We start from the raw sequence: 26,957 nt of genomic DNA, 5'->3' as shown, positions 1-26,957 counted from the left end.
AGCAGCGGGAGCGGTACTGCAGTCGCTTTCCCGCACCGTTGTGATGAAAAGAGAGCTGAGCCAGAAGGCAAAGCTCTCTGTCTACCGGGCCATCTTCGTTCCTACCCTCACCTATGGTCATGAAGGATGGGTCATGACTGAAAGAACGAGATCGCGGATACAAGCGGCCGAAATGGGATTTCTCCCCAGGGTTGCTGGCATCTCCCTTAGGGATAAGGTGAGAAGTTCAGTCATCCGGGAGGGACTCGGAGTAGAACCGCTGCTCCTTCGTGTTGAAAGGAGCCAGTTGAGGTGGTTCGGGCAACTAGTGAGGATGCCACCTGGGCACCTCCCTAGGGAGGTGTTCCAGGCACATCCAGCTGGGAAGAGACTGAGGGGTAGACCTAGGACCAGGTGGAGGGATTATATCTCTTCGCTGGCCTGGGAGCGCCTTGGAATCCCCCAGTCAGAGCTGGTTGATGTGGCCAGGGAAAGGAAAGGGAAGCTGCTACCCCCGTGACCCAACCCCGGATAACTGGGAGAAGATTAAAGGATATTTTTTTCTTGTCATTTTATGAAGTAAATATTGATGCTTCTGCTAGAGATGATGTGTGCCCGCTACTGTCTAGTAGTGTGTGTGTGTGTGTGTGTGTGTGTGTGTGTGTGTGTGTGTGTGTGTGTGTGTGTGTGTGTGTGTGTTACCTTCAGTATGGCAGCGACAGTTTCCTGGGAGGCATGTCTGGTGTCTTCACCATTGACTGACAGGATCTGATCTCCCTGCATCAGACGACCGTCCAGCTCAGCGGCACCCCCTCTGACTACCTCAGAGATAAACACACCACTGCCACTCCTTACACACACACACACACACACACACACACACACACACACACACACACACACACACACACACACACACACACACACACACACACACACACACACACACACACACACACACACACACACACACACACACACACACACACACACACACACACACTTATTTTAACAGATTTGGTAATTGCATTATGGCTCTCAATATATGACGCTAATCTGTTTTTTACCCAAAATATACTAAAATAATTGTTAAATCTGTAACTAAAAGATATGTTGTGTTAAGTCTCTGAAATATGATTTGTATGCAGGGATACAACGTTACTATTAATGGTGCAGCCCTAACTTTTGACATTTTAACCAACACCAGCAGTAACACAGTGTCTGCAGTGGATCTGTGAGCAGTGATCGTTGAGTGATGGTTTTAAGGCGGACCTCTTCCCAACGATGCTAAGTCCCAGCCCCCGGCCGCTCCTCTTCTGCAGTTCCACCTTAAAGATGTCCAGGTTCTCCTCGTCTCTGTACTGAGCCTCGTCCCTCAGCACCGTCAGACGAACCTTTGCCGGCGTCTGTCGCAAGGCGGCGATGGCCTCCTCATGCGACGCGCCACGCAGGTCCACCCCGTTCACCTAACATTAAATAAACTTCAAATAAATTCCTACTTTTTGTGCATTTTCAACAAGATGAATAACCATAATATGAAAGATGAAGGGTTTTAGAGAGAGAATCCATCATATATAACGGATTCACTTCCTCTCATATCTGGATTCCTGAAATCAACTTTACAGAATGCCACACACGGTGTAATATTATGATGTAAACTCGTATTATAATTTTGTTTTTCAGCTACAAAAGAGTTTTTAACTCAGACAGTGTTGTCTCTTACTAAGGATTAGTATTTTGTGTTTGTTTGAATATAATAAATCTGAATTTTTAGCAGCAAAGCAACCAAATCAAGACATGAAGACAGGACAGGCGTTCACAGTACTAGCTGTCCTGTGTGAGTACCTCGAGGATCTGGTCTCCTGCCCACAGCCGTCCGTCTCTGGCTGCAGCTCCTTCTTCATAAACCTCGTGGATCACTATGGCATCCTGATGGAGAGTCAGAGAGGAACTATGAGAGAGAGCTAAATGTTGATGTAAAACTCAGGTGATATTTGTCTTCATGTTCCGACTCAAACCGACAGTGGTTATATCTGTGTCTGTATTCTGTGCCATAGAGCATGGTTTTTGGCCCAAAACTTTTTTAAAACACATGAATGAGCCAAACTGTGTGACGTGTCCTTCATTATCATGTACTTTGTTCTGACTCATCCGACACACACTGTCCCGCTGCCACAAATACTCAGTAGAGCACCAAATATGGATTCATCCGCCACTGAAAATAGTCTGTTTGATTTAATAAGAACTTCAGTGAGCAGCTGCGGGTCATAAGTAAATAAATAAACATCACTATAGAAGTGTGTGTGTGTATTACCAGCTGTGTGTCTCTTCCCCCTACTATACTGAGTCCGAGTCCTGATCTGCCTTTACAGATCTCCAGCAGCATCTCCTGACCAGGGACCACCGCACAGCAGGATGGGTCTGAGGAGGAGGAGGAGGAGAAGACATTTTCTACCTATATACCTTTATATTCGGTCTGCAGTGTAAATAACAACATCGACCCTGGAGGTTATTTCCGCTTGAATGACCAGTTTCACGGTAACCGGCTGCAGGTAAACCATTCCTATCTGAGCTGATGTCATTGCACTGTTAAAGTCAATCTGAAAACCTTTATTTAGTTTATCTGAAGACTGGGACAGTTGATTTCCATGGAAACCAACTGAGCTTCCCAGAAGGAGTGTTCTGATCTTTAGCTTCAAGGTAAAAGTACGAATACCACGGTGTAGAAGTACAAATATCCTCTAACAGCCTTTTGACAGAGATCTGTAGGTCGTATCAGGTATACTGTATATACTGTGTTTTACTGTATACTCAGTACACTATAAAGTACAGTCTTTATTCTATACTGGGTTTGCAGTTTTTATACAAGATATCAAATATAATTACTGTTTCATTCAAACAGGAAATGATTTATAATGTTTATCGATCTGCAACAATATCTGCTTAGTGTGTGTGTATGATTTTGTGTACCTTTGTTGGTGGTCTGGAGGTCGGGGCTGATCAGAGGAGGAGATGGTGCCGTTTTTCTCCTTGAGCTGCTGGACGATTTACAGGACTGGACACACACACACACACACACACACACACACACACACACACACACACACACACACACACACACACACACACACACACACACACACACACACACACACACACACACACACACACACACACACACACACACATAAAAATGTTGCTAGCCTAGCTTAGTGTACTGACTGGTAGCAGGATGGGTGTGTAATACGAACACATGAAGGGCTCACTGACAGATGTTTTAATGTGGATGTATTATTATATTTACAGTCTGTGGATGTCTCTCGTTCATTTGAAAATAAAAACATAAAAAGCTTTTCACATTTGAGGAAATTCCTGTGTTGTGTTGGTGCATGATATAAACATAGTATGAGAAGTTAAAATCAATAAAGCAAGATAAAATCCGATCAGATGAAATTATTGAGTAGCTCAGTGAAGAAGCAGGTGGATCTCAATAGAACAGAATTCTACAAACTAAGGTTAAAGCAGGATATCAAATAATAGATACTCTTTTGAAAGAGGAAACATTATAAAGAAAATTATAATTATTATAAATACTTCTTCCACCACTGTTGCCAGTCTTTATTTCAAATGAATGTTGTAATCAGGGTTTAATATAATAGCTTTGTAGAAGTGGGTAACACCCTGAAAGCCAGGTAGAAACAGAAACTGCTGCAGAGGAGCCGGGATAACATCCTCACTGAGCTTAGGTCATTATCTACTCATGATAAAGATAACGGGAACTTTCTGCTGCTACCTGCTGCTCCGGCAACGTCTGAGGACCCTGGAGCTCAACCTCTGGAGACTCTGCAACTGTCAGACTCTGCAGGAGAAAACACACACACACACACACACACACACACACACACACACACACACACACACACACACACACACACACACACACACACACACACACACACACACACACACACACACACACACACACACAGTAAGTCAAGCTCTATTTATTTTCACCAGCTTAGAGCGGTGCTAGTCATTTATTAAAAGGAATTGTAATTGTTTCAGAGTATTTGTAGAATGTTCTATGCGTGACTGTAAGATGGAGGACAGTGAGGTCCCTAACCTGTTGGGAGGTGTCGTCTTCTCTCACACTCTTGGGGGCGCTGCTGCTCTTTCTGTTCCTGTTGTTCTGTTGGGCTTCTTCATGGCTCTCGTTCTGATCAACAGACCACAGAGCAGGTGTTTCAGATCCCTGAGCCACGCGGGCTGTTTGTCTGTCTCTAGTTACACCTGTATACAGCCTCTACCAGCAGTGGACAGAGACCTCATAAATATGATGTTTTGCTATATATTAAGATAATATTAAACCGTTTTTTTTTACAATAACAGCTGAGAAAAGATTGTTTACTTAAATAAGTAAATTAATTATAATACTGTTAATACTTTAAACACTTTAGGTGGATTATGTTGATGATTCTCACACATTTTCGCTGCAAGAGATTTACTGCAGTATTTCCAAAGTGTAGTATTAGTACCTTGACTGAAGTAAAGGGTCTGAATACTTCCTCCACCACTGGCCCCTACACACAGAGGGGGAATGGGTCAACATCAACCATCAGTGAGAGAGTGAAACACGTTATTTCAGCTTTTCAACACAGAATTACAAGGGCTTTCAAGGAATAAAAAAAATAATAAAAAGAGACAACTACATCGAAGAAAATGCAGGAAAAAAAAACCATTTATAAAAAAAGCAAATATGAAATTATTTTTGAAAGCATTGCTAAGGACGTTAAAAAGTAAAGCAAGTGGAAGTAACATGGTTGTGACAGCCTGGTATAGAAACACGTTTGAGTTGAGCGCATTAAATGTAGACTGACCGCTGTGTCTGATGACGAGTTACATGTCACACTGTTGGGGCGGGGTCCGTCTGTGGGGGGGGAGACACCTAGAGAAGCCGGACTGACAGACTGACACAGAAGAAGAAGAGAAAAGGAAATGTCAGTCTGCAGTTGCCTCCAGATTGTATGTTTGGTAAAATAATCATTTTATTCATGCAAACTGCTTTAAAAGAAGATATACTGAGATACTTATAATATTTATTTGAATCAGGATGAAAGAAACTAAAAAAGGACAGCCCTTTCATTTTTCAGTTGGATATATTGCACATTTAAAGAAATATTATTCTGCAATCATTTTGAAGTTTTGTTTTTTCCCTTGTATATTCATGTTTCATGTTGTTATTTTGTTTTCATATTTATCTTCCATTCTATATTGATTTTTCTAGTATGTATTGTTTTAATATTTTTGATATTGTGTTCTATACTTATCCTTCGTTTATATGTGTACCCTATTTTGTACAAATGCATCTATTTTGGTAAATGTTATCTTGCTTTATTGATTTTAACTTCTCATATTATGTTTATATCATGCACCAACAATACACAGCAATTTCTTCAAATGTGAAAAGCTTCTTATGCAGTGTTTTTATTTTCAAATGAACAAGAGACATCCACAGACTGTAAATATAATAATACATCCACATTAAAACATCTGTCAGTGAGCCCTCCATGTTTACTTATTACACACCCACCCTGCTACCAGTCAGCATGCTAAGTTAGGCTAGCAACATCTTTACTCCTGTGTGTGTGTGTGTGTGTGTGTGTGTGTGTGTGTGTGTGTGTGTGTGTGTGTGTGTGTGTGTGTGTGTGTGTGTGTGTGTGTGTGTGTGTGTTGGTTAAAGTCTGGGTTGTTACCTCTGGGCTTACAGGGCTGAGGACAGGGGGGGGAGGGGGAGTCGAGAAAGGGGGGACAGCCATCTGGTTTATAGCATCCTCATTTCTACAGAGAGAGAGAGAGAGAGAGAGAGAGAGAGAGAGAGAGAGAGGGAGAGAGAGGGGTGAGTTCAGTGTTGGAGGGAAACAACACATGTATCGCTTCAGTGAGGAGCTGATGGAGTTTATATTTAATGCAGCTCCACCAGCTGAGCCCCAACACACACACACACACACACACACACACACACACACACACACACACACACACACACACACACACACACACACACACACACACACACACACACACACACACACACACACACACACACACACACACACACACACACACACACACACACACACACTCTCTGTATAAACACATGTCTGCTCGTGTTTCATTATGTTCAGCATCCCTGTGAGATCTGGTGAGGAGCTGCAGAGAGAGCAGCTTCAGGGAGAGGAGCTGCAGGGAGAGGAGCTGCAGAGAGAGGAGCTGCAGGGAGAGGAGCTGCAGAGGGGAGCTGCAGAGAGAGGAGCTGCAGAGAGAGGAGCTGCAGAGAGGAGCTGCAGAGAGAGGAGCAGCAGAGAGAGGAGCAGCAGAGAGAGGAGCAGCAGAGAGAGGAGCTGCAGAGAGAGGAGCTACAGAGAGAGGAGCTGCAGAGAGAGGAGCAACAGAGAGAGGAGCTGCAGAGCTCTGCAGTGCAGCAACATGAGCAACACAGATATGTTATACAGAGGACTCAGGTTAATGTGACTATTTGTTTCCTTCCTATCTTAAATATGAACTGGGGTTTCCACATCAGCTTGTCTCCAGGAGGTGTGCTGCTAATTGGTAAAGTCTGACATGTGGTACATCTAACCCCCTTCAGAATCATCCATTTGGAGTCTTGCCATCATCAGGGCTTCCTTTTGCTTCAAATAAAGGAAACAATCCAGCCTTCAAGCACCTTGATAACCTTGTTAGACAACAAAATAGGGATAATTTGCAGTGTGTAAAGTAGTCGGGGCAGGATGTTCATCTTAATGAGAGCAATCGTACCCAGCCAGGAAAGAGGCAGGGGGGCCCAGCATTCTAAATCGGCCTTTATAATATCCAGAAGAGGAGGGAAGTTGTACTTAAACAGCTGGCCATATGCAAGGCATACACATACTCCCAAGTAAACAAAACCAGAGGATGACCAACGGAAGGGAAAGGACTCTGATAGGTTTGGGATAGTTCTTAGAGACCCCAGGGGCACAGCTTCTGACTATGTTAAAAGAAATTTGTACCCTGAAAATGTGCCAAATGATGAGATGACTCGGGTTATGCAGGGAATACAGGTTTGTGGTCTCGTTAAAATATTAAAACATCATCCACGTAAAGAGTAATTTATTGCTTCTTCTCTCCAATGAAAATACCTGAGATTAGAGCAGTCTGCCTTGGGGCCTGGGCCAGTGGCTCAATGGTCAGATCAAATATCACCAGGCTTAGCGATCACCCTGCCTATTACCATGATGAAGAGGAAAGTTGCTAGATCTCAAGTTTTTAAGTTTTATGCGCCCGCTTTGGTAGTCATGTCGAGGACGCGTGGGAGCCGTGATTCAAAGAAATCCACTAGTTACCCTGACTCTGTGCTCTCTGCCAAGCCAACGACCTGAATATCGAAACGCCTGCTGTAGTTTTCAGCCATATCCAAGCCCTTGGTTAGGGCGCTGACCTGCTTCTCCAGTTTATCAATCTTGCATTGTGGCGCCATCTAGGGTGCCCTCACCAGGCTCCAACTCATGTGTCTTTCTTGTCTCTATTCCTTTGAGTTATTCCCATTTTGTCAAAAGACCGTGGGCAAACGATTGCTAAGGACATAGCCTGAAATGTACATACCAAAAGTGGCTTCCAATACATGGGTATTAAGAGGATAATCAAATAATTAGAACCGAGTGGCCTGGAGCTCCAGCTAAAACGTAAAGAAACGTTATCATGTATGTAAACATTAGGCATGATGTCTTTAAGGTCACTGGTGATGTATAAAATATGTGTAGTAAAAAGCGATAGTCAAATTATAATGAAATAATGTTGTTAAGAAATGGCCAAAAATGTGGACACTCGTTCAGTCAGAATTTGTGCACTGACCAAAATGTGTCCATTGTCTTCACCACATAGGATAAAACCAGCAATGCCAGACGATCATATTCGGTCCTCTTGAGCCTGTAGGTTCAGACGATTACTGGACTGATCTCAGAGTGTCACCTTTATATCATCAGTGTGTGACACTTCCTCCTTCAACGTTCCTGAAGCCTGAGAGAGAGGAGTGACTGACGATACAAATATGGACTCTTTTGTCCCCTCCAGCTGCAGCAGCTGCTGACTCACTGAAGCTCCTGATGGGAACATCACTGTAATCTAAACTCAGAGTCGAACAGCAGCTCCACACGGCTCTGCTGAGGGAGAACACATATTTATCAAATCAGCAGCTCTACAACAGCCTCCTGGTAATGAAGCAGAAAACTAACAAAGCATCCCCAAAGTGTGCCGATGGTCATAAAGGAGGGGGCGATGTGGGAGGTGATACCTGGCACAGAGGACATCTGCTACAGGGACACGTATGGTACACTCCACCATCAGGACACTTCAAAGAGCTGCAGTGGAGCGTCTGAAGCCGAGCATTTGATTTGAGGCTTAAATGGAACCATCTGCTCCAGGATTAATATCAGAAAGCACCGACATGACTCTCAGTCTGTTTTCTTTGCTAGCCTCCATCGCTAGTGTTTCCAGAGATCTCCTCTCAATCAAGTCATGATGCTGGTTGAGGGGCTGCAGGTTGTGTGTTTAGCTTCAGCAGACAATGGGTTAACAAGACAGGGGGAGAATACTTTTGATCCTCAATAAGGCACAACGGTTCAACAGAGCTATAAATATAGAATTGTTCTGTTTTTCTTTGGGCTCTCTGCAGCGTTGCACTACAGAGGTTAACACAGTCAGTCTGTATGCCCAGCTCGTATTCCAACAGGGCTAACAGTAGACTGACCTTCTGTTTATAATGTGAAGTTTGAAGAACATCTTTGCCAAAGCTCTGTGGAACCTGTGAATTCAGCTTTTTACATATATTATTATTGTGCACTTGACACTAAAAAGCAAATTGGTTGCTTTTTACGAATGATGACTGAATTATTATATTCTCTTTTGTGAACTGATGCTCTCAGGTATTTTTGTCTTTCTACCTTTTGCACTCAGGTTGAGGTTTATTTCTCCACACATCAGACACCTCCTACAAATTAGAATCTATCTGCAAGAGGATTTCCTAAAACCTGAAAGCTACAAGACCAATCAAACATACAGAGTAGTCCTCTAAGACATCTTTGTGTGGAAAAATATACTATGGTTATGTTTTTGAAGATGATTGCGGTTCAAATTCCCTAAAGGGCTAATCTCAGGTCTTAAGTTCTGCTTCCACACCCCGACCTCCACCTTGTTGAAGGACACAACCACATGTCAATGTTCAGGGAGTGATTTGGACCATGGACCATGGTTGCATATCATACCTCTCTCCCACACACTTTCTCTGTCAAATGAAACAAAAATGCAACAGAACAAAAAAAGGTAAAAGACTTATCTGTTAGATTTTGTACGGTGACCTTGAGTGTTTAGAAAGGCGCCCATAAATAAAATGAATTATTATTATTATTATTATTATCTGTGCATTTACACGGACCTAGACTGACTCAGTTGAATTAGCTATCAATCAGACATTTTATTTGAATGTTTTCTGCATTAACATTTAAACACCTCAGTCTGCATGACATGAAATATTCTGCATAATTCATGATTCAATAATCAAAAAATCAATGACTTAATGTGAAATGCTCAAGGGGTAAGGGATTTCAAATCACTTTCCTGAAAATGAATCTGGTTAAATTAAAGTAAAATATTTTGTTTATAACTTAACACCACTATATTTGACAAATTCCTAGTATTACTCTTATACTTTTCATGAAGTTCCTGATAGATATTGGGACGCAATATATGAAAAATGCATATAGTGCTCAATTGGTAAATGAATGTAATGCCTTTATATGGTAAAATAGAGTAATCCATCAGCCATTACAATCAATGCTGCTGAACAGGAAACGCCAGCGCTTCAAATGCCTGATCACATTAAACACTGACTCATCAACTCTTCAGCCTGGACATGGACAGTGATGCACAGATTAACAACGCATTTCATATCCCTTCATCCATCATGTCCCTTCAATCAGCTGAAGAGACTCCGCATCACTGACATAGTGTTCTTTATCTGCAGTCCCATCAGGACATACATTATTAATTAAACTTCATGAGAGAATTATTCTCAGCTGTTCGCCATCAAATCAACCAACCTAAATTATTATACCATGATTATTATCTATTGTTCTGTAAAACGGGCTCCAGTATCTCTACATGATGACATCCTTGGCTTGACTTCACAGGACACCTATTATAAAATAGACATTTAAGAGTAAATTAAGAGGAAGGAAGGCCATAAGGTAATATGACATGATTATTTACACTCTCAAAGTCCAGCTCTGGTCTGTTGTCATTTAGCAAAGAGGTCAGGTGCAGCACACGAGAGGCTTTTTGGTCTCCAGTTAGGTTGATCTAAATAGCGCAAAGCAACATAGGGCCAGTGGAGGAAGTTGTTGGCAGCTGAGGTCCAGCAGCGGATGGAGGCAGAACGATGCGCAAAGTTAACACAACCTGGGCAGGGCGAGTGGACAGCATGGCAAAACCGGGAGCAATAAAAACGTACCTGGAGGGATCTTTGGGAGGTGGAATTAGTCAGACTTAGCTTCATCATCAGATCCACCTACGATGTTCTTCCCACTCCCAAGAACCTAGACCAGTGGTCTGGAGAAGATCCATCTCTTTCTCCCTGCCAAACACCGCAGCTCTACAGCATATACACTTACTGGATGCAAAACCAGTCTGTCCAAGGCCTCTACACCTGGAGGCCCAACCAGACTCTCCAACAACTAAAGATTATCATGGAAGGAAGGAGAGTGTGGCAGCAGGGTGTGGTTAGAGCGCCGGCTGCTGGAGTGATGGGAGTGGCTCAGCTGGAGACCAGACAGTCATGACATAAAAGATGTTGTTCACCTGGTTCTGGGCTGTCTTGCAGTAGGCAGGGTCCTGTGAGGACGTGTGTGCCACTGAAAAGCATCCATTAACTGGAACACGCCATGTCCATGCGTTTGTTGTTTTGTGTTCATCTTTTTGTGCCGCAATAAAGCACTTTTTATTTTGACCAAAGTCATTCTCCTTCGCTCACTGTGGCGCCTGAACAGGGACATGTCGGAAGGAGAAAGCCCGCTGGGGGAGGCCCTCAAGCGTCTCGCGCCAATGCAGTAGAGCACCACCACCTTGCAGCACCAGCAGAGCTAGGCCCTGATGGTGATCGCCTCCTGCCAGTGCAAAGACCCGGGCTCTCCTGCACGAGCTGCTGCAGTGTCCGGTCGCCCGGGAGGGCGAGCCAGTGACCACCACTGCCCGCCTGCCACTGATTGCCCTGCAAAGTATGACGGCCGAGGACGACCTGGAGGCCGACCTCAACATTTTTGAGGGCACAGCAGCGGCTTGTGGGTGGCCGTAGGAGGAGTGGGCGGTGCGGTTGCTGCCCCTGCTCTCTGGGGGAGCGCAGTTAAGCCGTGTGTCCACCAAGGCATTTTACGCCAGCTGAAAACGCCAGGCTCTCTTCCAAAAACGCCCAGCTGGGAGCGCTAGGGGGCGCTTTGAAGGCGCAGCGTTTTTTCAGCTGAGACGTTTTGGTTGCTATGATACGGAATACTTGCGGAAGTGATGTGCGGCAATTGTGTTGCAATTTTGTTTCTGATTTCGCGGATAAGTTTGTGTTTGCGTACTGCATGTAAAAATGTCGACACAAGGTAGAGTACTTGCTCTGGCTCTTGCTCTGGATGAAGAAGCACCTAGAGAGAGAGGACGGACTCGCCGGTCTATGCGGGTTCATGACATTTTGCGAGCGATGGAACATCTTGGCGAGTACCATCGTTTAATTCAAGAGCTGAAGTTGGATGGAGCCCGGTTCAAGGAGTATTTCCGTATGAGCAGGACACAGTTTGAAGTGTTGCTCCGGAAAATTGGACCTTTCATATCAAGGAAAGATACAAATTACCGGGAGGCCATCAGCTCGGAGGAACATCTCACCATTTGTCTACAATGGTCGTGTCCAAATCCAGGGTGGCCCCTCTCAAGAAAATGACACTGCCACGCCTAGAGCTCATGGGAGCTTTGATCGGAGTGAGACTAGCAAATAACTTAATGATTACTCTGAAAATGGAACAAATTCAGATAAGAATGTGGACAGATTCTATGATTACGATGCATTGGATCTGCAGCTTGGCTCACAAGTGGAAACAGTTTGTCGCAAATAGAGTGACCGAGATCCAGTCACTGACCAACCCAGAGTCATGGTCACACATCGCAGGAAAGATCAATCGAGCTGACCTCCCCACCAGAGGACAAACTGTTGAAAACCTGAAACATAGGCTCAGCCGGAAACCAGACAGCTGATCAGAATCAGGTAATGAGGAACTGATTAAAATCATGGTCGTAACCTGGTTCTGCTCTCTTTGCAGTAGACTGGGGCCTGAGTGAGGACTGTCTCCCCTTGCACGCAGGACGAGAGCCACTAACCGCCAGTACGGTTGTTAAAGTACTGTTCTGTAATAAAGATTTCATTTTTGTTTCAAAGTACTGAGTGGTCCTTCCATCATTGGGAACCTAGGTGTGAGCCCGAACGCTCATAGTGGCGCCGGAACAGGGACCTGATGGAAGGCCAGAACCCCCCCGAGCCCGCTAGGGCAGGCTGTAAATATTCTTCTCTCTTTTTGCACTATTTTATTTATCTTATTTGCACCATGTATGTTGAGTTGTTGGAGGAGCATGGGATATAAGATTTTCATTGCCAACATTTACGTTGTATATGCTGTGCATATGACCAATAAAACCTTGAAACCTTGAAACCATTAACCAAGGGCTTTTGGCAGATTCCCCTTTCTCCAGAGTCTAAGGAAAAAACGACCTTCTCCACTCCGTACGGGTTGTACCAATTTGTCATACTTCCTTTTGGGTTGTTCGGGGCAGGTTAATAAAACGTTAAAGTTGTTAACCTGGTTCTGGGCTGTCTTGCAGTAGGCTGGGTCCTGGGAGGATGTGTGCCGCTGAAAAGCATCCATTAACTGGAACACGCTGTGTCCATGCAAGTGTTGTTTTGTGTTCATCTTTTTGTGCCGCAATAAAGCACTTTTTATTTTGAGTCGCTCACAGATTTACCTCCAATGCCCTCTCTCCACCAACATCCGGATGCTCAAACATCTTCTTTGTTTCATCGGAACAAATCCCAAATCAGTCTTCTGTAAGAGGGGAATCCAACCTCCTGGACTCAGTTCTGGGCCGGTAAATGCAGGTCGACCTGGACCAGAAGCTCACCTTTCCATCGGAGATCCTCACAACCAATCTCAGCCTAGATCTGATGAAATGGTCACCCTCAGAATCTTTTTCTGTATATAGTTGAATTAACTGTACCATAGGTGGCTGCAGTTGATGATGCACACAAGCGGCTGAAGTACTCAGATATTGCAGCCCAGGCAGTACAACAGGACTGGAAGGCACATGTGATCCTGGTAACTGAAGGGTTCCTAGAAAAGACCCTTGACAAGATACAAGATGCTGGCAGAGGCTGCCGACTGAAGCACCGACTGGCTGTGGTAGAAAAGGAAGGATCCCAACTGGACTGCAAGGTAATCAACAGGAGGGGTAACAGTGGAGGGGGGTGTGCCACATGTAGCAGTTGAGCCCTCTGGAGGTGTTGTGTGCCTATCATCAGCAAAACACTGAAAAAAACACTGGTGCTCAGTTTTTACCACACTAAAGACATCAAGAAAGAGCCAATACACAAAATAATTGAACAACGGTGGTTTTACTCTAACAATTAATTTAGATTAATTTCTCGATATCTTATACCAATCGTTTTTGTTCTTCTTGTTCAAACTAATATTATTACTCCACGTCTTTCAAAATGCGCTCTTGTTCACACAGACTGAAGCTGCCTCTCATGTTCAAAATCAAAAGTACATTTAGTAGTATCTCTGTCCCTCTTCCATCACAATTGGGCTTTACCCTGTTACTCATAATGCCTTCTTTGTAAAGGTGAAGCCAACAGGAAAAGGGATTTATGAGCCAGTTTTTTTATTTCCTGCTTAGTCATGCAACCCAAACCCAGTGAGCCAATCATCCACCACAAGGACACCTTAAACAACACATCTTCAAATATTCAGCTTAGAGCAGTTGTTACTAAAAATTTGTGAGAAGAGTCGTCCAGTGGCGCCGTACCAGATACTATGTGAGGAGTCACACTTTTGAGTTTGACACATGCTCTCCTTCTTTACTACACTGCTTGGAAAAGCATTAAAACTCTTACAGTGGACTATAATAACGCAGCACATTAGAGGTGCAGAGGGACGCAGGTAGACAGGTTTACGGTTAACATTTTCTGTTAACCATGGCGATTCGGTCCTGCTGAGACCCCTGCCCCTGTTGACATTCCATTGCTCATCGTTGTGGCGACCTTTACCCAGAGATAAATCATTCAGAGACCCGACTTTAACGAGATTTTGTCACCTGGCTGAACACAGCCATGTCCTTCTAACCCGACACACACCGGATTCAATCAGAGCAGCCCCAGGGGGAGAAAAAGCACAAGGTCGTCACAAGAGGAGAGCTCTGAGCGAGATCCAATACAACATGTTTCCTGAACTGATCTGATTCATTGTCTGTTCAGGTTAGGTAATACGAACGAAGTCACCACCTGAACAACTCCAGCATGAAAAACCTCAATCAAAATACCTCTTATAGAGTTCAAGAAGCAGCATACATGAAATGCAATATTGACAATAGAGGAGTGGTCTCCGATGAGTTGTGGGACCATGTACCCATTATTTTCACGATGATGACTAGTGTGTTGTGTCCATAATAATGCCTCTTAATTTTTTTTAAAGAATACAAAATAACTGGTTATTGCTTACGTGCTGTGGCGTTTTTGTATTCCTGATATATTCTCAAAAATAATGAACATATAATACCGTATATATGTTTATATACTATATAAATAAAAACACATGTACATACAACTCATTTGCAGGAACTTGTAAATATTGAGTTGGCGTCAATTATCAAAAATAAAATCAGTTTGGGGTTAAGAGCCCCCCCACCTTGATGCAGATGCCACATGAATGTTAAGGTTTCAAGGTTTTATTGGTCATATGCACAGCATATACAACGTATATGTTGGCAATGAAAATCTTATATCCCATGCTCCTCCAACAACTCAACATACATGGTGCAAATAAGATAAATAAAATAGTGCAAAAAGAGAGAAGAATATTTACAATAACAACAATACAGATTTGAGGATGTGAAATATATACATATGTGGAATACATTGAGAGTATTTAAATACTTTACACTGTTGAATGAGGAGGTATGGACAGATGCATATATTATATATAACAGATGTATATGGCAGATATGTATAATATATAGATATGTGTACTTTAAACAGATATGTATGGCAGATGTGTATAATATATATATATATATATATATATATATACACATACATACATGCATATATATATATATATATATATATATATATATAGACACATACACATACACGTGTACTATAAACAGATGTATATGGCAGATATGTATTATATATAGATATGTGTACTATAAACAGATGTGAGTAGACATTCACAGAGCTCAGGAGTTCAGCAGTCTTATAGCCTGTGGTATAAAACTGTCTCTGAGTCTGGTGGTCTTGGTCCGGATGCTGCAGTACCGTCTGCCAGACGGCAGCAGACAGAACAGATTGTTGCTGGGGTGATGGGGGTCATTTATTATCCTACCGGCCTTCTTCCTACACCGCTGGGTGTAGAGGTCCTCCATGGATGGCAGCTCCGTCCTGGTGATGTGCTGAGCAGTTTCACCACCCTCTGTAGAGTCTTACGGTTGAGGGCGGTGCACCTGCCATACCAGGCGGTGATGCAGCCAGTCAGGATACTCTTGATGGTGCACCTGTAGAAGTTGCAGAGTATCCCGGAGTCCATGTTGAACTTCTGCAGCCTGCGGAGGAAGAAGAGCCGCTGTCGAGCCGTCTTGGATATGACCCTGGTGTGATGTGTCCATGTCAGGTCCTCACTGATGTTTACCCCGAGGAACCTGAATCTGCTGACTCTCTCCACAGGAGTCCCGTCGATGGTGATGGGTGTGAGTGCCTCTCTCTGCCTCTTCCTGTAGTCCACAATCAGCTCCTTTGTTTTGCTGACGTCTCGTCGCCGTCTGTAATCAGGCCGATGACGGTCGTGTCGTCAGCAAACTTGATGATGGTGTTGGAGCTGTGTGTGGCCATGCAGTTGTGCGTGAACAGGGAGTAGAGGAGAGGGCTGAGCACACAACCCTGAGGGGCTCCGGTGTTGAGGGTCAAGGTGGAGGATGTGATGTTCCCCATCCGCACTGCCTGGGATCTGCCCGTCAGGAAGCTCAGGATCCAGTCACAGAGGGCACTGTTGAGCCCAAGGTCCCTGAGCTTAATGATGAGCTTGGAGGGCACAAGGGTGTTGAATGCTTTACTGTAGTCAATGAACAGCATTCTCACATAAGTGTTCCTCTGGTCCAGGTGGGAGAGGGCAGTGTGGAGGGTGAGGGAGATGGCATCATCAGTGGACCTTTTTGCCCTGTAGGCAAACTGCAGGGGGTCCAGTGAGTCAGGGAGGGAGGAGGTGATAAAAGTTTTGACTATCCACTCAAAGCACTTCATGATGATGGAGGTGAGTGCAACTGGGCAGTAGTCATTGAGGCAGATAGGTTTTGTCTTTTTGGGGACAGGGACAATGATGGACTCTTTAAAACATGTGGGGACTACAGACTGGAGCAGTGACCTATTGAAAATGTCTGTGAACACATCTGCCAGCTGAACTGCACACACCTTGAGAGCACTGCCAGGGATGCCATCAGGTCCAGGAGCCGTGTGTGTGTTGATCCTTTTCAGAGATCTAGAGACATTACATCCAGTGTGTGTGTCAACCTAAGAAGACAGGAGCTCTTACAGATCATTTAGAGGTTTGTTAACCCGGCAATGAGGACATCTTTTTATAACAAGCATCAGCTGAAGATTTACCGGCAGCACTGATGAGAAAAAGCATCTTGATTGACATCGGTGACATGCTCACAGCTCAGTGACAGACGTACTGACTTGTTTTGGTGGTGATTTATGTCTCTTTTTGACATGCGGGGGGGGGGGGGTCTCATGAGCTTAAACACAACCAGCCCATCAGTCAGAGTGACAGGGCCTTTAGGAGAGCCTCAGTTCTGACTGAAACAGTCATGCATCTCCCTGCGCATAACATCCTGACGAGTCATCTTGAAGTCTCACCAGTAGTGGAGGGAAAATGAAACGTTTTTCCTGGGGCTGGTAGATGAGGAAAGAGGGTTCAACCTCTGGAGAGCAGGAGCGCTCTCAAGCTACATTACATGGTAGTAGAGTATCGCTGGAATACATCATAAGTAACATAAACCCATTCCACCTAAATATTTACATTGTTGTCTCATAAATTAGTCTTATATTCAAGTAAAGAAAAAGTTTTATTGTGTTGTGGTTACTCTGACCTTGCTAATATAATTTTAGCATATAGAAAATGTAACTATCAGTGGTAAACAATGTCTTTAAGGTAATTGGCACTTTGCTGAGTAGCTCACTTTTCAGCAAAAGGGTCATGTGAGTGGGGTGCACCCTCTATTCCGACATCCCCCTATAATGACATGCCCCTATTTCAACATACCCCTATTCCAACATAACCGTAATACGACATGCCTCTATTCCGACACAATTTTAGTACCACAATTCTGACAGTTTAGTACCGCCATTCCGACAGTCTACCCAGACGCGTCGGGGCATCGTCTTTCTTTCATTTTTGTTGGTGTGTCTTTTTAACATACTTTTTTTTTTTTAACATATTCAGTTTATTTGTATAATATAATATAGCCTATTGTTGTAATGGATGCACTGACTGGTTGGCACTTAATTTCGTTGTTGTCCGATCGCCCTGCATCCGATCTGCAAGGGAGTCGCTCAAAGAAAGTTAAAGCTATGCAAGCCATCGAGGCTGCTCCCAATTCTGCGGAGCTGTAGACCGGAGCTGATGGGATGACGATGGAGAGACTTGGAGGAGCAGTGGCGGTGGATTCGGGAGGTCTATCAGAAGCGTCCATGAGGGAGGCCCTGCGTGTCTGACAGTGTCAACTACCGCTCTGAATGCTTCCACTTAAGTGGAGCGATGCAGATCCAACGCACCATGGCGGAATGGCGGATTGTTTGAAAAAAAAGTAAAGTGCCGCTACTCCGACAATTAGACGTCAATGTCCGAGTAGAGGTATGTCGGAATAGCTGCATGTAACCCATGTGAGTAACGTTGAATGATCAGTCCCAGAGTGCTACCGTCACTTTCTATGTACACGTGGAATTTAGAATCACAAGTACCTCAGTTCTTTAAACAATAAAGGCCACTAAAGTGATCATAAACTCTGGTAAGACATTCTCACCTTCACCACACACACATTTGAATGACTCATCATGCCTGCATGAATCAGTGACTCATCTGTCTCATTAGCTGCTGATGCAGTGTACTCATGCAGACTTGGAGTTCTTGAGTCCTGGACTCGGACTCAAGTCAGACTTGAGTGCCGATTTTCAATACTCGTGATTCGACTTGGACTCGAACTCGGACTCATGAGGACTTGGACACACTAAATAAACTGAAATAAACCTGTAATGGTGACAGTGGGTCATTGTGTTGACATTTTTTATTTGTGAAGCAGCTCTTTGAAGGCAGTCCTGGAACTTGACCGACCTTAATAATAATATAATTCATAATAAGCCTTATATTTGTATAATACCTTTCATAGAAGAATTGCAGCCCAAAGTGCTTCACAGCAGTTATAGACAGAATAAAAGCAAAGCAGAAAATAAGAGGATAAAGCAATGTAGACAAAAACAAATATTGATTGATAAGAACCAAACCAACAGCTACATTTAAACAAATATATCCGCTCAGATTAATACATGATGACTCAGACTTTGAATCACAGGTAGTGATGACTCGGACTCTTCCTAGGTGACTCAGAGAGTATGGACTTGAGAATTGGGGACTTGACTACAACACTGACTCATGTACACACTATCAGTGTGGTGCTTGGAAAGTGAAAGATAATTTGCAATGGGTTTAGGAAGGATATCAGAGATAATGACATCCTAGGATCAATATGTGTTTTTTTTTCATATTTCATAAGAGGAGATATCTTTTGACTCAAAATGGTCTCCTGAGGTACCTCTCCTTGCCTTCAACTCCCCAGCACTCTGCCGGGGGATGTGTCTTTGTCCTGCTCAGAGTCTTTTACAGATCCTCATATCCTGTCTTCACCATAGTTACAAGTCCTGAATGATCATTGAACTACAGAACTTATCTTATCCTTTACTCCTAATGTTGATCCTGTCTGAATGAGGCTCAAGACAGAGCTAATATCTTACCCCGTCATAAATGCCTTCACAGTCCCTGCTTCTTTTTCTTTTCTCTTTGCAATCTGAAATGCCATTCATTGTCCCACCCTTGTGTTGCACTGCAGCAGGTAATGCAGCAGACTGCTGTGAACGAATGCTCGATGAATCCAGCAGATACAAAGAAGGATAAACCAGAGTGTGATTATCCTGTTAGCAGCAGAAACAGGAGGGCCTGCAATTGAAAACCTGACAGAGCCCGACTTGAGAGGCTCTGGTCTTAATGACAACTCGGTAAATGACTCCACACCAATCAATCCCTGCAGCTGACAGCTCATGCCGGTGTTGAAGAGGAGGAGGAGGAGGAGGAGGAGGAGGAGGAGGAGGAGGCCGGCAGAGTTTAATCTCCTGTGCAGGGATTCCCTGTCCTCTTCTCTTCTGTTTCTTTTCAGCAAGTTTAAATCTAGCTGTTTTTTAACCAAGAGCTTTGTGGTGGTTTGTTCCCCGTCACGGATTATATGGGCATATTTTAACGTGGAGTTTGCAGTTCAGGTCGCTGTGGTGTCAGAACAGATTGAAGCTAAATGCCTTTGCAGTTAAAAAAAAGTCAAAGTGCATCACATCATGTCCTATAGACGCTCCAGGGAGGCTCCCAGCCGGGTGAGAGCTCTCTGCCTGTGATGAAACTGACAGCCCTCACATCTATGCACTGAATGACCTTTATCTTGTCTACAAGGGGGCACAGGACATCCATCCATCCATCCATCTTCTCCCGCTTTTCCGTCAGGGTCGCGGAGGTAACAGCTCCAGCAGAGAGCCCCAAACTTTCCTTTCCCTGGCCACATCAACCAGCTCTGACTGGGGGATTCCAAGGCGCTCCCAGGCCAGCGAAGAGATATAATCCCTCCACCTGGTCCTAGGTCAACCCCTCGGTCTCTTCCCAGCTGGAGGTGCCTGGAACACCCCCCTAGGGAGGCGCCAAGGTGGCATCCTCACTAGGTGCCCGAACCACCTCAACTGGCTCCTTTCAACGCGAAGGAGCAGCGGTTCTACTCCGAGTCCCTCCCGGATGACTGAACTTCTCACCTTATCCCTAAGGGAGAAGCCAGCCACCCTGCGGAGAAATCCCATTTCGGCCGCTTGTATCCGCGATCTCGTTCTTTCGGTCATGACCCATCCTTCATGACCATAGGTGAGGGTAGGAACGAAGATGGCCCGGTAGACAGAGAGCTTTGCCTTCTGGCTCAGCTCTCTTTTCGTCACAACGGTGCGGTAAAGCGACTGCAGTACCGCTCCTGCTGCTCCGATTCTCCGGCCCATCTCACGCTCCATTGTTCCCTCACTCGAGAACAAGACCCCGAGATACTTGAACTCCTTCACTTGGGGTAAGGCTTCATTCCCTACCTGGAGTGGACAGTCCATCGGTTTCCTGCTGAGAACCATGGCCTCAGATTTGGAGGTGCTGATCCTCATCCCAGCCGCTTCACACTCGGCCGCGAACCGATCCAGTGAGTGCTGAAGGTCACAGACCGATGAAGCCATTAGGACCACATCATCTGCAAAAAGCAGTGGTGCAATCCTTAGCCCACCGAACTGCAAACCCCCTCCCCCACGACTACGCATCGAAATCCTGTCCATGAATATCACAAACAGGATTGGTGACAAAGCGCAGCCCTGGCGGAAATCGGTCCGACGTGCTGCCGAGGACCCGGACACAGCTCTCGCTTTGAGAGTACAGAGATTGGATGGCCCTGTGCAGAGACCCCCTCATCCTATACTCCTGCAACACCTCCCACAGTATCTCCCTGGGAACCCGGTCATACGCCTTCTCCAAATCCACAAAGCACATGTAGACCGGATGAGCGTACTCCCAGGCCCCCTCCAGGATCCTTGCGAGAGTGAAAAGCTGGTCCGTCGTTCCACGACCAGGACGAAAACCGCATTGTTCCTCTTCAATCTGAGGTTCGACAATTGGCCGGACCCTCCTTTCCAGCACCTTAGAGTAAACTTTCCCGGGGAGGCTGAGTAATGTGATGCCTCTGTAATTGGCACACACCCTCGGATCCCCCTTTTTAAAGAGAGGAACCACCACCCCGGTCTGCCACTCCTTCGGTACTGTTTCCGACTTCCACGCAATGTTGATGAGACGTGTCAACCATGACAGTCCCTCAACACCCAGAGCATTCAGCATTTCTGGGCGGATCTCATCCACCCCCGGGGCTTTGCCACTGTGGAGCTGTTTAACTACCTCAGTGACTTCCCCCCGTGAGATTGGAATTGATCCCCCTTCATACTCCAGCTCCGCCTCTAACATAGAGTGCGGAGTTGTCGGATTCAGGAGTTCCTCAAAATGTTCCTTCCACCGCCCTAACACACTATCAGTTGAGGTCAACAGCGCCCCATCCTTACTGTACACAGATTGGATGGTTCCCTGCTTCCCCCTCCTGAGGTGTCGGACGGTTTTCCAGAACAACTTTGGTGCCGACCGAAAGTCCTTCTCCATGGCTTCTCCGAACTTCTCCCACACCCGCTGCTTTGCCTCGGCCACGGCTGAGGCTGCTGCCCTTCGGGCCTGTCGATACCTTGCAACTGCGTCAGGAGTACCCAGGGATAACATATCCCGGAAGGCCTCCTTCTTCAGTCGGACGGCTTCCCTGACCACCGGTGTCCACCAGGAGGTTCGAGGGTTAACGCCCCTTGAGGCACCTAAGACCTTGAGAACACAGCTCCCCGCCGCAGCTTCGGCAATAGAGGCTTTGAACACCGCCCACTCTGCATAGGACACACATTATTTATTGCTCTACTCAGTGTTCAATCAAACAGCTGCCTGCTTTCACATCCATCCTTAATCTTATGAAAAAGATCTCATATCTCACATTTTATACAAAAACCTGGAGGATGATTAAGCTGTCTTCATTCATGTGGGTCCCAGAGTTATTTCTTGTTGCCACTCAGGGGCGGATCTACCGGGGTGGCATGGGGTGGAAACTGCCACCCTAATAATAGCCTTGCCACCCCAGCTGCCACCCCAGAGGGCAGCGTTGATTTGAAAGAAAAGTTGTGGCTCATTGGACATTTATTCGAGAGAATCTCTAATGTCCGAATGCAAGTGACTGCAGCAGAAGACGGTGCGAAACGGGAAGCATTCGGACCCAAGAAGACGGAAGGAATGAGGTAAGACTGATCAACTATCCATGAAAAAATGAAAAATAATCAATAATAACTTCTCAGAACTCCTCAATGCTTTGGAACTACAACAATAACGCTAACTTTACGTGTGCTTTTCTGGGAGTGCGACGAGAAGCTCAGAGGTCTCTCCTGTGAAATGTAAGCAAAGCTTAATGTGTTCCAGTTGCAGAAAAGAGAGAAGTTAGATTATGTCCATGTGAATCATAACGTTAATGCTGATTTTGAAACGATACAAATCCGGTTGAGTAACGTTATTATCAGTAACTTTACTTACTGTGCGTGTAATGTTAGCTAGGTCTGGGGTTGGATCTGTGCAACGTAGTAAGGCTAGCAGCTTTTGTTTTAAAAAAAAATGTAATTCATGAAAAAATGTTATATTATCAGTCATTTAGCAGGATGTTGTAAGGAATAAAAATCAATATTATGTGTAACTACAACACTGTCTTTTTTGAAAACCATTTTATTTTGAAACTGTTTATTTTTGTAACCGGATGTATACTACACTGATGACACTAAAAGAACACTTCTACACATGTACAACCTGGTCAAGGCTAAACACACCGATTCTGCCTTTCAATAATAACTTGGGATCTTACTTCAGGAATCAGTTTGGATTGGGAAAGATTGGGCCTCAATCTGCAGGCATTTGAAGCACACAGTAAGTGGGAAAACAACACGCATTTGCTCAAACAGCATTCAATTTTAAGTTGAACACCATTATTTGTAATGATAACCAGTAATTTAAAAGAAAACATAATAAATTAACTTTGAATCTTATAGAAATGAAGAGGAAGGGTGGCATTGCAAGTTTTTTCTCACCAAAGAGGAAATAAATTGAAGCTGACAGACAGGGAAGTGACAAGGTAGATGACCAGGGACATGAGGAGGAAGGAGAACTCAACAGAGAAGAAGAGCAGGGACATGAGGAAGGAGAACACAACAGAGGAGAAGAGCAGGGACATGAGGAGGAAGGAGAATACAACAGAGAACAAGAGCAGGGACATGAAGAGGAAGGAGAACACAACAGAGAAGAAGAGCAGGGACATGAGGAGGAAGGAGAACACAACAGAGAAAAGAAGAGAAATTGTGTTATAATTAGTTGATATAATGTGTAATCAGTAATGCTCTATTACAGTTTGAATATGTTTTACTCCCATCTTCTAGACATATCCAAGTCCAGGTGTGAGGAGCCAGCTGAAACGGGGGAGTTTCCCCAAGACCCTTCAGGGAGGAGCCAGAAGGAGCTTCAGCACGGACTGGTTCAAAACTCATTCATGGCTTGAGTACTCACAGTCCAAAGACTCCGCATATTCTTTCCCCTGTAGATATTTCTCTTTACCTGATGCCCCCAAGACTGTTTTCACCTCAATTGACGGGTATCGTAACTGGAAAAAGGCCACAATGAAAGACAGTGGTTTCTGTTCTCATGCCCGATCTGAAAGCCATGTAAATGCAATGTTTGCATGGGCAGAAAACAAGCGAATGAGTGACAAAAATACCCCAATGATGGGAATAATGGATGAGCAAAATAAGAAAAAGGTGATTGAAAATCAAAACTACATTAAAACACTAGCTGAAATTCTGATGGGAGTTTTTTTTAGCTATGTTAGATTTGCTGGGAAACCATGATCCACTGATTTAAAAAAAACACTTGAACAGCAAGCTAAAAATGCAACATACACCAGTAAAACAATCCAGAATGAGATACTGGAATGTTTGGTTGCAATGGTTAAGGAAGAAATCATTGAAGAGGTTAAAAAAAGCAGGCAGTTTGCAGTTATTGTAGACGAAACTAAAGATGTCCAGAAAAAAGAGCAAATTTCATTGGTTCTGAGATACTATTACAATGGTGTAGTTCATGAGAGCTTTCTGGAGTTTGAAGTGGTAGAAGGCCTGGATGCTGCTGCATTAAGTGGTAAGATTATTTGTTTTCTTGAGAAACATGGGCTGGAGTATAAACAAAACCTTGTAGGCCAGGGCTATGATGGCGCTGCAGTGATGAGTGGGGCACAGGCTGGTGTCCAAGCGAAAATAAAAGAAATAGCCAAAAATGCTTTCTATGTGCATTGCAGTGCACACTGCTTAAACTTAGTCATAGTAGACTCTGTCAAAAGTGTAACAGATGCGGGAAACGTCTTCTCATTGTTGGAACGAATGTATGTGTTCATATCTGGTTCTTATGTACACAACAAATGGCTGGAAGTGCAGCGGGAGATGTTTGACGGTGCACCAAGGGAATTCCAAAGGCTTAGTGATACACGTAGGGCCTGCAGGCATGTAGCATGTCGCAATGTTATGGATAGGTTACCTGCGATAGTACAGCTGCTTGAAGAGATTGTCTCTGAGAGCCATCCACAAACAGCTGTTGAAGCTAGGGGGATATTGGCACATATTGATCTGAATTTTGTTGGATACCTTGTACTGTTCCGAAAGGTCTTGAGTGACTATACATTTTTGTCAGACATGCTCCACTCTAAACCATTGGACTATGCTAAGGCATTTGAACTAGCTGAAGCACTTAAAGAGACATTGGTACAATATCGTAGTGAAGCCTCTTTTGATGAAGTGTGGAGTGAAACGCTCGATTTCTGTGAAAGAAGTAGCACTGATACAGCTCAGCGAAAGCCAAAGAGGTCAAGACAGATGACAAGGACACTTCAAGGTAGTGTCATCCCTTCCACTTTGGGACAGCATGTAGTTCCAGATAGCAAACGCTCTTTGTGCGTCAATGTGTACTATCCAGTTATGGCTAAGATGATTGGAGAAATAGAAAGACGATTTTCTAACACAAATTGCAACATAATGCAGGATGTCCAGGCACTAAATCCGTCGAGTACTACTTGTTTGAGAGAGGTGGCTGTTATTTTATTGGCTGATGCCTATGATTCAAATATAGAGGATCTTAAACACGAGTTACATCAGACAAGGAGAGTACTAAAAAGAAAGAAGAAGGAAAAGTCCTACCACTCTGATTTTTGGACCCATACCAAGATGTTTTTTATGAGTTGTCTGATTGTGTAAAATAGCAGTAGTTTTACCTGTGAGCAGTGCATCCTGTGAAAGAAGTTTCTCAACTCTTAGGATCATTAAGAGTTATTTGCGGTCTACAATGACAGAGAAGAGACTGTCAAGTTTGGCTGTACTCAGCATAGAATCAAAACGCTCTAAAGCTTTGGATCTAAATAAGTTTGTGAGGCGTTTTGCTGAACAACATGGTAATCGCCGAGTTCAGCTGTTACAGGCATATACTTCTGACGGGGGATGCCACCCCTCAAAATCTCCTGCCACCCTCTTGCCACCCCATGCATATTTTTCTAGATCCGCCCCTGTTGCCACTCAGCTGCAGCTGTTTTTTCACGGCAGCCATGTTGGCTCTGAGCTGTTAGTTTCCTTCAGGAAGATTTGCAGGAGATTTATCTGAAAGGAGTTTCACTGCTGTCAGCCTTCTCTGATTTGTTCTATCTAGCCTCTGCTGCTGCCATGACCCAATTTCAGCACGGAGATCAATAAAGTTTAATTTGATGGAATCCAGACAATCTGAGAAATGAAGGCAGAGAAGACATGGAGGGACTGCAGAGAGTTGGCGGTGCAGCTCCTTCAGCTCTCTGCTGGCTGAATAAAACCATTTCCCTCCATCCCCACTGAGGAGAGAACAGGAAACTTCTGCCCGCAGAGAAAACACTGGCTCCCTCAGCTCGGCTCCCCTGGCTCAGGGATTTCTGGTGATGGCAGCATGTTTGGCAGCTTTTTAATTGAAGGAGATTTTCTGTTTAATAAACACTTCACGTCTCACTGAACACCTCACTCCCCCCCCCACAGGTTGGTGCTTCTGTACGCTACATCATTTCAGTATGACTGGGACAACAGAAAGGTCTAAAGTATAAAGTGTGCAGTCTGAATGGGCACTACAATCCTTTAAATTGCTTGATCCAAAAATATATTATGTCTTTTTTAATGTATGAGAAATATCATATTTAAAAAACAGTAGGTGAAGACAGGAGTCAGGATGAGCATTATTTTACTTTTTTAAAAGCTACTCAGTATGCCTTGCAGTCCTACCTTAGCAGGATGACTTTCACCTTGGAGGCAGAGCTCTTAATGATGGCCGAGGCGTTCTGGTGACTCCGCCCATAAAGCACCTGGCTGTTAATCTGACAGAGACACAGAAACATGTTGGTCAACCTCACCTCTGTAAACACATGCCATTCATACTTCACAGTGAGGGGGGGGATAATTATTATTATTGCACAATGATAATTATTAAAGTCAATACAGATTCAACTACTTTTTCACACACACATCCTGCAGTGACTTCATTTCCATATTTCAGTTTGATGATTCTGACACGCACTGATTATATGGATTTTTGCACTAATGTGTCTTTCATCTATGCAAATGTCTGTCTTGTTATAGTGTCCTTTTCACTGTG

The 26,957-nt window shown here is 44.3% G+C and overlaps 1 protein-coding gene and 1 long non-coding RNA gene across 2 annotated transcripts in view; one reads left to right on the top strand and one right to left on the bottom strand.

The window, feature by feature from the left end:
* patj (PATJ crumbs cell polarity complex component) overlaps positions 1–26,957 on the bottom strand; it is a 144,877-nt gene that overhangs the window by 11,381 nt on the left and 106,539 nt on the right. Inside the window, exons 31-41 of the mRNA XM_063891227.1 lie at positions 26,588–26,679; positions 5,733–5,817; positions 4,857–4,946; positions 4,515–4,559; positions 4,103–4,195; positions 3,773–3,838; positions 2,950–3,034; positions 2,294–2,400; positions 1,825–1,908; positions 1,252–1,445; positions 682–829 (exon numbers count right to left, since the gene is read on the bottom strand). Of these exons, the coding sequence (XP_063747297.1) occupies positions 682–829; positions 1,252–1,445; positions 1,825–1,908; positions 2,294–2,400; positions 2,950–3,034; positions 3,773–3,838; positions 4,103–4,195; positions 4,515–4,559; positions 4,857–4,946; positions 5,733–5,817; positions 26,588–26,679 (1,089 nt within the window). The remainder of the gene's footprint in view (positions 1–681; positions 830–1,251; positions 1,446–1,824; positions 1,909–2,293; positions 2,401–2,949; positions 3,035–3,772; positions 3,839–4,102; positions 4,196–4,514; positions 4,560–4,856; positions 4,947–5,732; positions 5,818–26,587; positions 26,680–26,957) is intronic.
* LOC134869535 (uncharacterized) lies at positions 22,454–24,111 on the top strand. The gene is made up of 2 exons (XR_010166429.1): positions 22,454–22,513; positions 23,693–24,111. It is a non-coding gene; the product is annotated as an uncharacterized LOC134869535 (long non-coding RNA).

This window comes from Eleginops maclovinus, chromosome 9, assembly GCF_036324505.1.
Source record: "Eleginops maclovinus isolate JMC-PN-2008 ecotype Puerto Natales chromosome 9, JC_Emac_rtc_rv5, whole genome shotgun sequence".
Classification (NCBI taxonomy): domain Eukaryota; kingdom Metazoa; phylum Chordata; class Actinopteri; order Perciformes; family Eleginopidae; genus Eleginops; species Eleginops maclovinus.
The sequence above is the reverse complement of the archived record's forward strand: the minus strand, read 5'-3'. Positions and strand labels throughout refer to the sequence as shown.